Here is an 18,871-nt window from a genome sequence, read left to right on the forward strand (position 1 = left end):
TGTGGAGTTTGTGACGTTGGAAGTTTTCTCAATTAGTTTCCAACCGAAAATAATAACAAGTTTTAGATTTTCCTCTACAAAAATTCAAATAAATTGTTAAAAGCTGTTTCTGTATTTTGGGGGAAAAATAAAAACGCTTTCTTAATGACAAAATTCATGGAAGCAATAGGCTCTGTAAAATTTCAATTACAAATTGTAACTTTAACTGTATGCTATCACCTCTCGGGAGAATCTTTTCGAAGTCACTACTAATAGAGATAATAGACCGTAAATGATTGAACCGTTGATTTAATTTGATAGGAAGTTGCATGAATAAGATTAATATACATTTAGCACAACACTTGAAAATATATCAAAGATCAAAAACTGCAAAGAGTGGACAAATTCGGTGTACATTGAATGTACGGCCTCACATATTGGATTGCATCGTGTTCACCCATCAGAAATCTTAACCACAAAGCAATAGAAATCCAATGTTCACTCCAAACTATCGGACGGTGTTACATGTCACTTGAGTTTTGTAGCTGTAGTTCAGGAATTTACAAAACTTCTATTGCCTAGTTATTCAGATTTCTATGGCTAAAGCTTCATTCACATTGGCGCAGATTTGGCGTATGTTTTACACTATAGTAAGTTGAACTCTATCTCGAATTATCAAGGTATAAACTTGTGCTGAGAAAATTAAAGACACGTCTGCAAACATTGATTTGAATAGGAAAGACACTGCACGTACTTTGAGCGTTAACACATTGGAATAGAGTTCAAAATAATCTAATATTACATAGTCATGACGCTTCGCTGCGAGTATGCGCCAATGTGAATGTTACCATACATTGGATCGCATCGTGTTGACCGCACATGTGTGTGTACAGGCGGGTCGCGTCGTCGCTCTAGGCGCGCGCGCGTGTGCCGCGCCCTCACGCACTCCGACACTGAGGTCCCGCTCGCTCTCCAGCCTCGTCAAGTGACCGCCTGACCCTGACGCCGACCCTGACCCACGCACTGTCGCGTCACAAACACGCCACAGCACTGTGTTTGTACTAACTTGTCTGTTTGTAAGTATTCGCGCGTCTGCAACGAATACGTTCACTCTATGAAATCAAGCGTTTACAGCGATAATGTGAACAAGGCGGAGTATATCGCGTGTCTAATGTTACAGGCAAATTACACCACTGTGTTTGTATTAACTTTCATGTATGTAACGAGTCTCAAGCAAACTTGTACTAACCTGCCTGTTCGCAAGTATTCGCGCGTCTGTAACGAATACGTTCGCGGTATATTGAGCGCAATGCGTTAATGTAAGCAGGCAATCACAGCTATATTGTGAACTAAGCGTAATATGTATATCGCGTGTCTTATGTCACAAGCACGCCACACCACTGTGTTTGTACTAACTCGCCTGCGAGTAGGTTTTCGCGCGTCTGTAACGCATCTGTTCGTGTAAAATTGTGTGTCATCAACGAATACGTTTGCGCTTGTTGAAAACGCAAATTAAAAGGAAGCTAATGCAGACACCAAGTAGGTAAAATAAAGCGAAGAAAGCAAGCTGCAATATTGTGTACAAAGCGTAGTTTATCGCATCGTTAATGTCACAAGTATCATTTAACGCAACTGTTTTTGTGCTAACTTACCTGTTTGTAAGTATTCGGGTTTGGGTCAACCACAGATGTTTGATACATCTGGTCAGTTAGATGTTTCGTTCTATCAAGAAATAAGAGGCTCCATTTTTGTACTTCAGAACCGTAAAATGTTCACAAAACAACCCTTTTCGATATAAAATCTATGCTAGCATTAATATAAGTGCTAAGTATCTAGGCTATATATGTAATAAGCAATAAAATGAGTACTTTTTACTGTATATCTGCAATAAATGCTAGTGAGCGACTTTATGTGTCAACAATGTTGTAAAGGATCGTTTTCTAAACCCCTTTTTCAAAACTAATTTGAAAATACATGACTTATATGCAATACATGCAGGTTCATACATGTGTTATATACATGTTATGTATTTTATATAGTGATGCAGATATCTTTTATGAAATGATCCATTTATTTTCTACCAAATTTACATTCAGAAATTTAAAATTGTAATATTAATATAAGACGTACTGCGATAATCGAGTAATTACATTTCTTAAACGACATATTATAAACAATTCAGCTTTACCTACTTATAAATAATGTGTGTGCCATGTAACATAATGTTATACAGTACGATCAATTTTATAAGTTATATTAATACGAGGACACTTACAAGCAATAAACATAGCGAGTAAAAATGTATGGAGCATTATAGAACGCAGAAATTGGATATAGCGTCTTCCTAACTAATTAGTCCAGTCAAATTAATCCTTAAAATAGAAGTAAGTACAATAATTCCCATAGAGCTAAAAATTGGTATGAATGTTTAAAATACTATTATAAATAAATTGTAAAAAGTTCCCATCAATCCCCCTTGTGCAAAAAAAGTTTGCAAAAATGTGTTTTTCGCGTTTTTCAGCTCAACGGTGAGTTTTGCTATAAAGCAAAGATAGTTTAGACAAAAATTGTAGATCATCCGATTCTCTACAAAAAATGTATCTAAATTTTTTTTCATAAGTATTGCCATATAAAGAAAAGTTTTTGCAAACTTTCACCATTAATAAATTTTTGCACAAGGGGGATTGATGGGGAGTTTTCAGAATTAATTTATAGTAGTATTCTGAATATTCATACCAATTTTAGCTCTATGGGAATTATTGTAACCTTCAAAGTCATAAATGACTGGATTATAATAGTTGTAATTTATCAAGTTGGAAGTAATGTATTAAATGTGAAAAAAGCATTATGTTCCTGAATATATAAGTTAATTTTATAAGAATTTAACTCTGACTATTGATATATAACATTCCTGTATATATTTATCTAGTTAGTTTTTTTATTACTCTATTTGAAAGTATTTTTAGACGATGACGAACGATAAACATACATAAAGTGTGCTAAATTTTAACGAATCGTTTCGTAAATCGTATATGTATACAACGCTGCATTTTAGACTACCTCATGTATTACAATCTAGATATTTCTTATTTTTTCATCTCGACATTCATATATTATAAAATCGAAAGACATGCACATTTAAAAATCTATGGGGGCCCGCACATAAGTAATTGTTCAGATTATTGATATGTAAAGTTGCCCCTAAGGAAATATGACCGTCATATGGCAACTTTAGGCAACCTTGCCCAACATATTATCATAATGGTAATGTTCTCGTCGAAAGTCAAAATAAGATTGTCAATATTGACTGGGTGCCGGCACCCTTTAGACCAGAAACGGATGACAGCTGTCACATGTTAATGATCTATGAAAATCATATAAGACTTTAGTTGAATCAACATTCGAAATGTCGCCTTCAGTGTCGGATTTACCAGTAGGCTAAATAGGCTGGACCCTGGACATGTTTGACCCAAAAATATTTATCTCACATAAATAAAGAACATGGAGTCATGACAATGGAACAATGTTTTTTTTATTATATTGTGTAAATTATAATAGAAGGCTAATATACGTCTATACTATCTAGACTAATATTATATCTAAAATAAATATTTTGTTCCTACTTTACAGTCCTAGTAAAATATTAAATGTTGCAAATTTATTGACACAATTTAAGGTAATTGAATTCCAGAGATCAGTAGGGGCTACAAAAATTTAACAGCCTACTGGCGGCAAATTAGTAAATCCGCCATTGTGATAAAGCTATGAACACATTGCATTGTCTATACTAATGTATGACTCGTGTGATGTATGCGAAAATCACTGACAATCAGTTCATGAACAAAGTTTTGTTGACTTATTCTAGATGCATTTTAATAAAACCCATACTTTGGCTGAATGATCTACGAGGCGCAACTAATTATTAGCCTTAGGAGAGATGATTATAATCCGCGAAAATTGCTACCACTCTGGAAGCTTGTCAAATTGACATTTTTGACGTGACGTTAATTGCAACTAAAAAAGCACAGCTAACAAAAGATTTTAATTCATTATTTTTTCATTTTTAATAAAATAAAATCTTTATAGGTATGTTTTTTTAAATAAAGCCAAATGTTTGAATAATTTTAAAAAGGTATTGTTTTATGTCGCGAGATAGCGTCACAAAAATAGCGACCCCGTATGGCTGACATGCGACCAACGAAATCTTCAAAGAGAAATAGACAAATTTCAACCAATAGCGGCGCAACCGAAAAATACCGCTGCCTTTCATTGCGTTGGGACGAAAAAGACGGGACAGGGACAACTCCGCCGCCATTTTTTGTCTATTTCTCTTGACGAAATACTACATTAGTCGCATGATCAACCTACAGGCACATTAGCAATTTGTCGGCATATCACACTCTTTGTTCTCTCTTGGTATAATTACAAACCTAATAAGGCCTCATTCGCACGAGAGTTAAAAAAGCGATACGTTCAAACCCAGTTTTGGCGCTTTTATAACGTTCTTAATTTAATTCATGGTATATTTACAATGCCCAAAATTGAAAATGCAACACTGCTCGATAAAAAGCGTCGTGTTTTATAAACGCTTTCGCGTGAACAAAGAATACTTGAATGCATTGGTTGTATTTGAACGCTTCATTAACGTCCGTTAAAAAAACTCTCGTGCGAATGAGGCCTAAGGCTAACGAGTTACTTGTCGTATGCATATTTCCATTTCATACATCATTCAAACGTAGTGAACCCTTATAATTAGGCCACATACAAGACTGAAAATATTATATGAAAAAAAAGGTATTCTTTGAATATGTACGGACTTAATTATTTTAAATTAAATGTAATTTGTGATGCCTATTTAAATCCAATTGATAATCGTTTTTATTGTCTATTGAATAGAGTACAAATTTCATTGGTCGTCTCTTAAATCTAAGTAGCTAAATAATTTAAAAAATTAATGCGAGTCTGTGAAATAATTATAGCCATTTACTAGTACAGTAGGTCTAGCATGCGTCAACTATACTCAGAGGTACAATCCGTCCACTTTAATATGACGCGAGTATATTAAAGTGGGCGGATAATTGTGCCTCTGAGTATATATATCTCGGGAAGTCGACCAATAGCGGCGGAGTTAAAATATCGCTCTCTCTTTCGTCCCAAGGCAATAAAAAAGAGAGCTATATTTTCGATTGCGTCGCTATTGGTTACATTTAACTTTCTCACTTCTCGAGATGTATGTCGCGGTACCGACCTACTGGTGACATTTAAAATTCTTTACTTATGAATAAAAATCTTAACTCTTTCTGATATAATTTATAGGTGCTAGGTTGATTGTGAAATCTATTGTAAATAAATAAATAAATAACATGCATAGTTATCACATTAAACATCACTTTAATTTATCTGATGTAAACTATTACTAATGTAATGTTTTATTAATACTGTCTATTGATATGCAATTTAGATTATAAAGTTTTAGAGATAAATTCCTTTTACATAAGTATTTTGACAGAGTTTCGATATATGGGATATTTTGACAGCAATAATGTGATTGTAATGCTTCCGCAGGTCTAGCGTATGTCAAAGATCTCGTGAAGAGAAAAAGACATTGTCGACCACTAGCGGCGGAGTTGAATTATTGTTGCATTGGGGCGAAAGAGACAGATGTTTCAGCTGCGGTCGCTATTGGTCAAAATGTCTTTTTCTCGTCTCTAGAGACGTCGTGGTGCGCATTGACCTACAGATTGGTTGTTTTAGTCAATTATTATCTACAATATAAAACTTTAGCAACAATATAGTAATTCGAACCAATAATAACAGGTCGGTGCTTAAAACACTGTTCATTCGCATTGTATAACAGTGGAATTCATAGCCGTCTCAGGGGCACCCCCAGGGGATCGTTCACCCGCTGAGTATCGAAATCTCAAACGCATACAGTTTAAATTCGAAATTCAGCTAGTGAACGTGCCCCTGGGGGTGCCCCTATAACGTATATGAATCCTTTTGGAAGCAGTGGTAACATAATAACAAGTGTGTTTGTGTGTACAAATTCATTATAGTATGTACGTTCCTTAAGGCCGGCCGCAAACACTCGTTTTCCGTATTCGTTTTTCGTCATTCTGAATGAATATTTTCGCAAAGGCTCGCAATAATTGCTACGTACGCGAATTTGTTCCGTTCAGAAAAAATTTACGTACGCCTCATTTATTGTATTTTATATTGATTTAATGCATTCGGTTTTCAAAACATGAAAAATCGAAATCAATATAAAATACATTAAATGACGCACATGTATGTTTTTTTCCGAACGGAACAAATTCCGTGCGTACGTAACGAATGCGAGCCCTTGCTATAATATACATTCCGAATGAAGAAAACCGTAAAATCTGCGGTAGTTTCGCGGAATTTCATATCGAAATTTAACGCATTAGGAAAACGAATACGGAAAACGAGTGTGTGCGGCCGGCACTATATTATAGTTTGGTAAGTTCGTTGATAACACTCCCATGATATGCGGGTGACGGGCGGTGAGATGCATCAGTCGTGGGTTTTTCATGCATCGCTATATGCCCCCCGCCCCGCGCGTAACATCAGGAGTGTTACGAACGAAGTTGCCATGCTATACATCAATACGTCAATATTATGTCAAATGTCACATTACAACTACATCAAGAAAGACAGATTACTAACCAACTTCTTCCAAAAGTTGACGAACATACATATGCGTAGATTTTTTTATATATAAGGGAATATTTTAATGAAATAAGTGCTATAGCAGGCTAGATATATTTTCTGTAAATACTAATAGCATTTTTCGCAAGCCTCGTTGCACATTTTAATTTTGCATAGTTTAGTTTAGTCATGCGAAAGCTCAATGTATTTATGAATTCCTCGTGGTTGTGGTGTAGCTACGCGTTAGGCTTATGCTAGCCACACACGGTCAAGTATATCGTAATCTGTAGTGCGTTTAAGGATGTGAATGCACCGAGATGCTATTAAAAATGGACACATCATATAGAAAATTACACTTGAAAACTGTCCACATTTGTGGTTCTGGCAGTTGTAGGATAATTAAAGAAAATTAAATCTAAATTAGAAGCTTAAAGTTCAATATAAAAGATTTTTCTAATAATAAGGTTGAATTAGCAATACGACTATTTGAAAAGTCCACGCATGTATTGAAGACGTTTTTGATTGTGAGTCATTTTTTTATAAGAGTATGTCAATGTATGGATGTAAAAATAATATAATGAATCTAAAATGTGAAAATGCATTTTCACATATCTAAGCGAGCTGCAGATTTGACATGACTTGACCGTGTGTGGCTGGCGTTACATTGGCCATTTCTTAGGGTATCTTATCATTCTTGTTAGCGTTTTTTTTGTATTCTAAAGTCGTCGTCGTCATCAACCCATATTCGGCTCACTGCTGAGCTCGAGTCTCCTCTCAGAATTAGAGAGGGAGGGAGGGATTCTAAAGTATTACTACTTAATGGCTACTTAAAGGCAAACCACATACGTCGCAATCCAATGCTAGAAGCGGTGTTTTGTGCCGTATTGTAGTAAATAGTAGTCTGAGACAGATATGACGTCAGGCGGCGGGTTTGTTTTCGTAAAGAGTAGGGAGTTAGAGAGAAGTAGCCATCAGGCGGGAACGACTGGCGATATAAGGCGCTTGCCGTACGGTCTAGCGCATTCTTATCGTGGAGTTCGATCCGTCCACACCTTTTGTTGGATAATCCGTCATGGGTGATTTTGGGATAGGCGGGGAGAGTGACTTGAGTGGAAAAGGGGAGTGTTTGTTAACTGTCAAAGGGGCCTTTTAATCCTACACACAACGCTCACAACTCCACTCAAGGTCATTCTCTGCCATTCTAGGGTCTTATTTTGGTTGAAGTTTGATTTGTTAATTAAGTTGTCCTGACAAATGTGAATAACTTTAACCTTTGTTCGACATTGGTTTTCTTATTTTTGTTATTCACTTCTGAGTCCTCTAAAAGTATGAAAACTACAGAAAATAGGCCTAGGCCTATAATAAAAAGTGCGCCTGCCGCCCGCTCCTCTCGTCATCACTGCTCCACGCAGACGAGGATTCACTTATGCGGTTTGCCTCTAGGTGCATTTTCACAATTGGACATATAATGAGTAATGACGTCATTCATATTTCCTAGTCGAATTCACTATGTGGCTAGGCTCATATTAAATTTTAATGAGCGTAAAGCATTTTATTTAGCTAGCGAATGTTCTCTTGGATTATTGGCATTCAAGATCCTGTGTTCAATTTAACTATAGGATTTGGATAGTTTAATTGTTTAATGTATAGAATAATAGTTAATTTTTACTACAAGTATATAGAAATATTGCTTTATGTATGAATAATTCAATCGATAGGATATATTCGTACTATGCTTACAATGAAAATTTGTTATAAATATTATTAATTTTTCGTTTATATTTAAATGTAACTGAACTAGTAAATTGACAGGTCTAGAAGACTTTTTTTAATGAATTAAATGTCCACTATTATTTTTATGTAAAAACTACATTTTCGTTAGTGATTTTTTTTGTTAGTAAAGAGACATTTTGTACAATGATTTAACAATTTTTGTTTCTCATAAGACTGTTTTCAATTATTATATCTATTATTAACACTCGAATAAGTTAAAGAGCTGTATATTTAGTCATAAATGATTGCGTGATATATATAGACAGCTCTTAAAATCATTCCACCGACTTGAGTATTGAACTAAATCCGGCTGGGTTATTCGCTAACTCGGTGTTTATAGACAATAAAGTCAACTGAGCCTGTTTGACTTTACTATATTTTACATTGAAACTCCATTAACACGTTCGCTGCGGTGCGAGGTCAATTGACCTCGTACGTCTAGGACTATTAGGAGTTACGAGGTCGATGGACCTCGCGCCGCGTCGCATAAAGTTTTGGTACAAGGTCAAAAAACCTCGTACAGTACTACTACAGTACAGAAAAATCAGTGCCGCAGCGAACGTGATAAAATATTTCGCTTGGAAAATTAGTGAACTTTGGACTTATTGGCATAGCGAATAGCCCGGCAAATGCTTTATGTATTTATGTTGTAACATTTGTTCCGATACCAGTTTAACTTGCTTTACGTTTTGACACACTAATAAGAATAGAGTCACGTATAAAGACCATTGCTAGTTTTTGTTTTTTTTTTTTTATTTAAATAGTGTAATCCAACATTGTTTAGTAAAATCAAACTATGGTCATGTTTTATTGTATAGAAACACACTTTAAACAACGAATGCTGGATCCTACTAATATTATAAACGCGAAAGTTTGTACGGATGTTTGTTACTCTTGAACGCCGCAACTACTGAAGCGATTTGGCGAAATTTAAAACGGAAGATATACATATAGTATCCGATATTAACACATAGGACATAGGCTACCTTTTATTCGGAAAAAATCCATGGTTTTTGCGAAAAACTGAATTCCGTGTGAAGGAAAAAAGTCCGCTAGTGATGTTATAAGTGTGATTCGACTTGCTTTACCTCGACGTTTTGTGTCGGGATGTTTATAAATTGTTAAAATTGGTATCGGAACAAATTTTTATTAATCTTGAAGCTTTAACAGTATCAAGACCAACTTTGTAGTTTTTAGTTATTAGAAAACAATTGATTTTGTTGATTACATAAACTGAATTAGAATGGTAGTGTAATTGATTGTATCGTGAATAATAGAAATTATTTTGTTATACTAATTGGTAAGGTATTATGTTGCAGTTTCTGGGAGGATTTTCAAAGAAAGTTGTCAGATAAAATAGTATTAGATGTATGGCACGGGTGCATATTGCATTACGCGTTTTTACCTTAGGGAAGTCACACATGTTATATTAAATAAAATTTTATTATCGCCCTGATATACCTACTGTAACCGTTTTATTGATGGAATATCGATTTATATATGTCAGACTTCGTGGTCTTATATTTTAATTTGATGAAATATTTTTTACTTTTTATAGAACGATGCTTGAAACATGCTATCTTTCGAAGCCACTACGAGCCAAAACTACATTGTTGTCTACCATACTTACCTATAGCAGGTCTGGCACTCAGCAATTACGATTTTTTTAATTGTAGACAACCCTGACGTTGTCAGAAAGTTGTAGTTGAACATTTTATTCGGTAGGCTATTAATTTTGTTCGACCTGATTTGCGCCGTATTGTGTAGTACCGAGAGTCGCTATTTATTTAAATGACAGTGCGGAGTGAATCTTCTGTACTTGTACTTAAGTATTCTCTGTTGGTAGAACTATGAACCGACATGATTGATTTAAGATATTATAATCTGATTTTATGTTTTTACCACATGTGAATCATTTGACATTGCTTGTTTTATAAAGGACGGTGTATTGCCAATGTTGCCCGTGCCATTAATTTATTTTTAAAGTATTGATCTATGGTATTCGCTTTTGTGTATTATGTTTTTTATAGATTGTCACATTATAATTGCACATTTTCTATACAAATTATAAAGAATTACACAAAAATAAAAGATTATGAAAGTATTTCTGGAATTTCATTTTTATTCATATATTATATACTTATTACTTAGTGTCATATAAATCACTCTTGATATAAACTAGCATAGCCTTTTGCACTAATTATTTTGGAATGTTCTGCATAAAAAAGCTGTATAAAATATTTACAAAAACCATATGACATTGACAACCATATACAGGTGTATAAAACAACAATTTTAAAAATAGATTTACAATTATTATCACAATTTAACCTGCAAATTAAAAAAAAAAAAATGTGATTACAAACGTGTAAATTATAAAAAATCGTGTATATTTAAAATTAATATTGTCTTGGTCAAGATATAAAAGATATCACAAAAATGATTATACAATTAGTAAATGACAAAAATCGTCATGGAATGATGATATTCATACATTGGAATGATAATATCAATAATTGTAATAAATTCATGATAAAAAAATGTTTTTTCAACTGGCTTTAAGAGTTCTAGCCCTTTTGAGCCTGGTAAAAAAAAATAATGAACTCTGTAGTGACAGAACCCAAAACTATTTAAGAAAATTAATGTCAAATTTATAATGATAAAAAATAAATCATTTTGTCCAAGACTGTTGTATATTTTTAACTTGCTTTCCATTGACGTAAGCCTGAACGATGTTTCTGTCGTCGCCGCAATAGACAAACTTCTGTACTTTGTCCACGATAGCGTCCGTTCCTGCCGAGGAGGTGGTATAATTGTCTATGGGTCCGTGCGGAACAGCCATGTCTATCAGCAGCGCGTCGAACGATTTGCCGACTTCGAACGTGCCGATTCTGTCTTGGAGGCCCAAAGCTGAAAGTAATTAAACAAAAAGAATTAATTATTTAAACAGATTCCGAGGATTGATAACGTCCTTTTTTTGAAGACGGTCAGATGGAGGAGCATTGTATACCAAAAGATGACTCGCCATGGTGGTCACGATCCTCAGTCATGAGGGACCGACTGGAGAGAGAGAGAAATATAAATGGAACCGACTTCAAAGAAGTATTTCAGTTATTTTGATTTTAACACAAAATTACTGAACCGATTTTCATGAAAATGAAATTAAACCAATCTGGAAGTATAACACTCTCAAACAAAAAAGAATTTTCAAAATTGGTTAATAAATGACGGAATTTATGAGGTAACAAACTGATAGCTAATTGAACCGTTTAGCTATCAACTCTGCATTTTGAAAATATAACGATTTGAGCGTAACATAATGGCATGAGAAGATGCCTTAGTTACAAAATAAAACCCTTATATTTCTGTTCACGAGCGCGGTTAATTTTTATTTGGAAGGAAAATACATAATCTAAAGTAAGTTAGTGATAAAATTTGTCTTTTAAGTCAGTAGTCTTTCTCCACCGCTGAAAGCGAAAAAACGATTTGCCGACAACCATTTATTGTTCCTATAATCTAATCTACCAAATCTAATAGGTCCTCCATGACGTTTTAGTAACTGCAAATATAGCATCCCGGGCTCTACTAATACGTTAAAAAAAGATAATAATCGCACCTTTAGCACCGCCTGCAGTGGCTAGATATAGCGCCTCCTTCCAGCCGATAGCCGGTCCGACCCCCTGCGTCATGCTCAAATGTTCGGACACGTCCATGGCGCGTCTCATCGCGTCCAGTATACTGGCGCTGTCGCCTCCAGACACGTCTACAACGAAGGGTAACATAGTCATTATTAATACCACTATCATTAACAACCCATATTCGTCTCACTGTTGAGCACGGGTCTTCTTTCAGAATGAGAGCAAAGCTAATAGTCCACCACGCTGGCCCACTGCGGACTGCAGATTGGCAGACTTCACACACGTAAATAATAAAGGACATTCTCAGGTATACAGGTTTCCTCACGATCCTTCACCGTTTGACTTGTGATATTATTTTCTTAAAATGTACATTGTACATAACGAAACATGTACAAATAAATAATGATTTGAAAAGCTGGAGATTCAACACCCTGGACCGAATCCGATTCAACCCAATCCGAATCTAAGGCAAAGAGCATATCAAAGCTTTATAATTTTTGGCTGGTGGGAGGCTTTGGTCGTGGCTAGTTACCGACAAAGACGTACCGCTAAGCGATTTAGCGTTCCGGTACGACGCCCTGTAGAAACCGAAAGGGGTGTGGATTTTCATCCTCCTCCTAACAAGCTAGCCCGCTTCCATCTTTAACTGCAACATCACTTACCATCAGGTGAGATTGTAGAAGGGCTAACTTGTAAAGAATAAAAAAATATATTTGTAATCATTACCAACCCATATTCGGCTCACTATTGAACACAAGTCTCCTCTCAAAATCATGTTTAGGCTAATAAGTATAGTCCACAATGTTAGCCCAATGTGGAATGGCAGACTTCACACATGTAAAGAATAATGAAAATTCTCAGCATTTTCCACTGAGCGCATAATTTTGTGTTGAATTCCATAATATATTTATGTATTTACAGTATTTAAAGTTCCTAAACAATAACTCAATATTGTTTAAGTATATTTAGGTATTACTTGTTTAAATAACTTTCGTTGTTTACATAAAGCGATCTAATGAAATGCGGTCAATTAGCCGCTTTTGTTCGCCTCAGTTTTAATGCGCTAGTGACATATTTCTATTATAAAATATTTTTTTCGAAATGCATAAATTAAGGGTGGCGCCACTGTAGCAACAAATAGTTAAATACTTAATGTTGTAAATACTATATTACCGGTCTTTTATAGGAAACAACAAAAAATGTAGGACATCATGATTCAGACATGGCGGATGATTTTTAAACCATATAATCTGCTAATTAAACCACGTAAATTTAACGTTCTACGAGTATATTATGGTGTAATAACACTCTTTTTTAGCAAACAACAAAAAATGTATGACGTCATGACAATTCAAACATGGCGGATGATTTAAATCAGTAGATACAAAATCTTACCTGTCCCGAGCCCGACACTCACGTTGTAGTCTAAGAGTCTCCGGACAGGACACATGCCGGACCTCAGCCTCGTGTTGGAAGCAGGACAATGTGCCACGGATACACCAAGCCGAGCAAACGTCGACATCTCTGTATCACTGAGATATACCGCGTGCGCCATTATACACTGTTCATAAAAATATATCTTGATCTTTGAGTTTCTTTGAGTTGACGGCCTCCGTGGCGCAGTCATTGGCGTATCTAGGATTTTTTCCTAGCCTAGATGTATAAGTCAAGTCGATGTCAAGTATATTATCTACTAGTATCATATTAGAATTCCATATCGATAACCCAGAATCACAATGTGCGCAAAGGTTTATTCTAGGGTTGGCACGGCCCATCCGCTGTATACGCCTATGGGCGCAGTGGTATGCGCAGTGGATTTACAAGACTGAGGTCCTGGGTTCAATCCTCGGCTGGACCGATTGAGGTTTTCTTAATTGGTCCAGGTCTGGCTGGTGGGAGGCTTCGGTGGTTAGTTACCACTCTACCGACAAAGAAGCGTAGCGTTCCGGTACGATGTCGTGTAGAAACCGAAAAGGGGTGTGGATTTTTATCCTCATACCAAGTTAGCCCGCTTTCATCTTATATAGCATCATCACTTACCATCAGGTGAGATTGTAGTCAAATTGTAAAAATAAAAAAAAATACTATCTATGCATTGCATACTAAAGATAGTCCAGCTTATAGATATGTGCTAAAGATAAAGCTGTAACAATGAATATGACTTCTGCCTTAGATTCGCGAATAGAGGAGGCTTTAGTGCAATTTAAACATTACAGTTACGTGCATTTTCAGAAACTCCAATGGTGAAAAAAAACATCATGAGAAAACCTGTAAACACCTGAGAATTTTCGTTCGTTTGTGAAGTCTGCTAACCCGCACATAGCGAGAATGGTGGATTGTTAGCCTAACCCTTCTCATTCTGAGAAAAGACTCGTGCTCAACAGTGAGACGAATATGGATTGTTAATGTTGATGATGATGTTGACAGGGTAAAGAAGATGACACCATTCATTTTGAAACTGTTCTTATCCTTACCCTGTTGTTCAAAATGCCACATCGGTTGTAAATGTCTGTATAATCTGAACAGCTTGAATGTATTTGTAACACATACTCTATTTCCTTTTTATTTTCTGATATATGACTCTGAAATAAAAAAAACGTAGTGTAGGAAATAGTAGTCTGATATGACGGATATGACGTCGCTTGATCTCGTGTTGGCTCCTGCCGACGCTAGGTGGCGTGACTTGTTTCCGTGAAGAGTAGGAAGTTAGAGAGGGTTAGCGATTGGTTGGCGGGAATAAGTTGCGATATAAGGCGCTCGTCGTACGGTCGGCTTCAGTATGCTCGTGGTGTTAGAGCCGTCCACATTTCTTGTTGTGTAATTCTTTATGGGTTACTTAGGATAGGCAAGGAGAGTGACTTGAGTGGAAAAGGGGAGTATTAGTTAACTGTCAAAGACGTCTTTAACCCTACATACAACGTTCACAAGTGTGTCAAGGTCAGTTTGATTTGTTAATTAAGTTGACAAATATTGTGACCTAACATATTATTTAATATTTTTGTAATCCACTTCTGAGTCTGCTAAAAGTAGGTTAATCTCACAACGATATTTAAAAATAAAAACAAATATTGACAGTGGAAGAAGAACAAAACTTATAAGCTTGTGACTTAGGTCTGTTAGTAGACGACCTATTGGTAAAGTGGTTAGTTTATATAGTTTGGTATTAATTATTAAATTATTTATATGCTCCTGGGTTTGAGTGTTTAATAATAATAAATTCTCAGCCCGGAGTAGGCAAGTTGGTGCAGTTACAATCATATCTCAGAGAGTCGTAAGTTGTTGGTCCCGATCATTTTATTATCATCTGTTCATTGTCAATGTTACTAGAGAAAATTATTATCACGCAATGTGACAAATTATCACCATATGTAAGAAAACTAAGATTATTAACGTGATGTATATTGCATCCTCTACAGAGTTGAAATATAGTTTAAGTAAAAAGTAATTTTTTAAAATTAATATCGAGGTAGACATACCTGTATGGCACACTGGTATTTATTAGCTAAGTTGGACAACCCTCTCATAAGCTCACCGTCACAACTCACTGCAAACCTTGGAGTAATTATGGGTTCAACCAGCGAATTCTGTAACCAATAAATAACATTCAATGTGAATGATACAATTTTCTACTTTAAGTAATTACTTGAAACACAAATGCCAAGAAACTAAATTTTGTTCAATTCTATAGAATTTCATTAGTACAATGCATGTTACATGAAAATTAAATGTAGCATTCGGTTCTTAGCGACCGCGACCGGGTCGTACGACCAACTGCTTAGTATGGATTTATATGGAGCACTAAAAAAGGCTGTCGCACGACACGGTCTCGGGATTTGTTTATCGCTCCATATAAATTCATACTAAGCAGTGGGTCATACCAACCCGGTCGCGATCGTGGGTCTTGGTCCCAAGAACCGACTCCTACCCTAAGTAATTTGCAAGATGTACCTTATGTATAATCAATATTTACATTACATTATATAAAGCTAATAGGTAGATAATAATAATACATTATTTTACTACTTCAAAGTATTTCAAAGGTTTACCATATGGGACAAACAGATTATTTTTACTGGCATTCATAACTTTTTACTGAAACAACGTTACACTGATATAATATAATTTTTCATTGGTGAAACTATTTTAAAATATTATCTTAATATATAAATGAGAAAGGTCATTTGTCACGAAATTTAGAAAACCGCCAGATGTACAAAGATGAAATTTAGCAGGGAGGTAGTTTGTAGATGGTAGGTGTATGCTAAGATTGGGTTTTGCGATTGGGCCAGATTAAGGAGGTCTAAGGAGTAGTTAGCTATCACAAAAAGTTTTACTGCTTGTGAATTATCCAATTACAATATATACAGACCTGGTATCCATTCACACTGTTTATAAATAATTCAACATCTCTCAACTCATCAGCAGTATTGTTGTAGTAGCCTGCATTATTCTGTATATTCATGCTCACTTTCCCCACTAGAGCTCTCTGGTTGTGTTGTATCGCACTCTTCACTAGTTCCAAAGTGCCATTCAAATGCAATGATCCAAAATAGCAAGCTGTTGTTGTTCCATTATTTAATAGCCTTTTCTGAAATAATATAACCACAATATAAACAGGTACCGTAGTTTCAGAACTTATACAACAAACAAATAATCAAGTATTTCCTTTTCATAAACAGGCACTTTTGTTGTACAAAGACTCAATTAAATTTTATCTTGTAATGCTAACGCCACACTAACGGGAAAAGCTGTGAATTAAGGAGTTAAACCTTAGTGTTTAACGCGTTAATTTTCACTGGCATTCAGAAGGGCGTTAGTAGAGCAAACAATAGCTTGATTGTCCGTACATCATTAAATAACACACAATATGAGTTAAGTCATTCAAGTGTGGCCACTGCAACATGCCAGTTAGGTATTAAAAATTAATGCACTAATTAACACCTAACGGTCATTAACGTTTTCCCTTAGTGTGGCCCAGCATTAGTCTAAATTAAGGGTTAATTAAAAAACAGTTGATAAGACAATTGTTATAAAACAGTTAAGTCAACTGTTATAATTTTGCAATTTGGGGGCAATTTAAGTATTATGTAAGCACTATAAGAAGGTGGGGGGTCTTTTCTTTCCCTATTTCTGAAGACATGGGGTTTGGTGAGGGGGTTAAATAATTGTAATAATTGTTATGTAATACTTGAACTGGCTCCTTTATTTCAGTCAATGGTCTTATAGTTAAAAACTTTATTGAAGCTCTTGATCCAACGTTAAGAGTCAGATACATAAAGTAGTCAATAACTATCTGAACAGAATGAAAAAAAAAATGGAAATACAATACAAACCACAACTTTTTCGTAAACATTGGCAGCAAACTGTTCATCGCTGTACTTATTTTCTAAAGGAAAAGTGTATTTATCGAGCCACTCCAGCAGGGGGCGGTCTAGACCCAGACCGAGGTTAGGGAACTGGGGTGCATGTGTGTGACAGTCCACAAAGCCAGGCATTACAAACTGTTCAGGTTTGATAACATCTATATGAAGTCCTACATTCTGTTTTATGTCAAAAGCTTCTCTGGTGCCCACTTCTGTTATCTGTAAAAAATTAAATATTTTTTTAAAATACCAGAATGTAACACAGAGAAAAAAATTATCTACTTAACATAATCATTAGCGACCCATATTCAGCTCACTGTTAAGTATGAGTCTCCTCTCAGAATAAGAGGGGTTATGCCTTAGTCCACTATGCTGGCCCAATGTGGATTGGCAGACATCACACACACAGAGAATTAAGAAAATTCTGACTTAAAATGGAGGAGGTTCTATGTTTGGCTGTATGTATGTTTTTTTTTTATTTCTTATATAACACTTATCTGAAAAGTTGGAGGTGTCCCAGACCAGATTTAAATCTACACCCTCTGAATTGAAGGCAGAAGTGATATCCATTGGCTATCAAGTCTCTACGTAATATAAGGATGTTACATATTTTTTTAAACTCACTATCAGATAATAATGATATTAATGATAGTGCCTGACTGGGACTAATGAAGTATCATGCTATTAAAGATACAATATTGTAACACCACAAACAAAAATTGATGGTGTAATAATTTTTTTAACTCTTGACACTAAAAATTTTTTTGTAAAAAGGAAAATCCAAATATTTTATAACTCAAGCCTAGACTCAAACTTATACTCGAGCCATAGTCTATGAGCAACTTAAACAGTGCACATCAGCTATGGCTTTAGTCTTTAGTTATTAAAAGAGTATAGGCACTGTGCAATTGAGGTACCTAATTAGATTAGTTAGCTACACATGTGTCTTCAAATACACTGATTAACCTAAAACAGTATCTGGTGATAGACTAAATTTTAATTACCTTTCCATTCTCAACTTGTATGTATCCACTGTAGCATTGTAACTCATTCAAAGAAGTTGGCGAGACTATGTCGCCTACTATAATAAATTTACTCATTATACAAATAACAAGACTAAAGTATTAAAAGTTTAAGTTTAACTATGTTAACTTTTGCAGCTTGATCGCAAATTACAAATGAAGTTGAATTGAGGTTACAAGTAAACTGGCTCAAATATGAGATAACGAAGAAACAGCGTCACAGTTTACAATTGACGTATTCTATTCTTCACAATTAACATTATCACAATAGCTTTTTTTTATTATTATCACAAAATTCTACTTGTTTGATAACAAACGAACCAAAATACAAGTACCATCAATCAATCAAAATGAAAATTTGACGTTTGTCATCAATTTTATTTTCTTTATTCTTTCCCGTAGGGAAAAGGCAAAGGTATTATACCGT

At 35.2% G+C, this 18,871-nt stretch overlaps 2 protein-coding genes across 5 annotated transcripts in view; one reads left to right on the top strand and one right to left on the bottom strand.

Annotated features, from left to right (window-relative positions):
- LOC112050669 (rho GTPase-activating protein 20) overlaps nucleotides 1–10,525 on the top strand; it is a 46,926-nt gene extending 36,401 nt beyond the window's left edge. For all 4 annotated transcript variants that reach the window (XM_052888327.1, XM_052888329.1, XM_052888330.1 and 1 more), the window contains 2 exons: nucleotides 873–7,359; nucleotides 7,445–10,525. Coding sequence is in view for 2 of the 4 variants with exons in the window: in XM_052888329.1 (XP_052744289.1) it covers nucleotides 873–976 (104 nt within the window). In the remaining 2 variants the exon portion in view is untranslated. The remainder of the gene's footprint in view (nucleotides 1–872; nucleotides 7,360–7,444) is intronic.
- LOC112050667 (guanine deaminase) lies at nucleotides 10,524–18,800 on the bottom strand. Its single transcript, XM_024088977.2, has 8 exons — nucleotides 18,427–18,800; nucleotides 17,393–17,641; nucleotides 16,429–16,647; nucleotides 15,536–15,643; nucleotides 14,534–14,641; nucleotides 13,455–13,620; nucleotides 12,038–12,184; nucleotides 10,524–11,331 (listed from the first exon to the last, which is right to left on the bottom strand). Exons 1-8 carry the CDS (start codon nucleotides 18,520–18,522, stop codon nucleotides 11,093–11,095), a joined length of 1,332 nt encoding a protein of 443 aa, XP_023944745.2. The 5' UTR covers nucleotides 18,523–18,800; the 3' UTR covers nucleotides 10,524–11,092.
- Nucleotides 18,801–18,871: the final 71 nt, after the last annotated feature.

The sequence above is a fragment of the Bicyclus anynana genome, chromosome 22, assembly GCF_947172395.1.
Source record: "Bicyclus anynana chromosome 22, ilBicAnyn1.1, whole genome shotgun sequence".
In the NCBI taxonomy this organism is placed as follows: domain Eukaryota; kingdom Metazoa; phylum Arthropoda; class Insecta; order Lepidoptera; family Nymphalidae; genus Bicyclus; species Bicyclus anynana.

Coding starts and splice junctions, on each gene's coding strand:
- LOC112050667 (XM_024088977.2), bottom strand. CDS start 18,522: ATGAGTAAATTTATTATAGTAGGCGACATAGTCTCGCCAACTTCTTTG. Junction 15,644..16,428: donor ACAGTGTGAATGGATACCAG/GTCTGTATATAT, acceptor TATTGGTTACAG/AATTCGCTGGTTGAACCCAT. Junction 13,621..14,533: donor GTGGCATTTTGAACAACAGG/GTAAGGATAAGA, acceptor TTTTATGAACAG/TGTATAATGGCGCACGCGGT.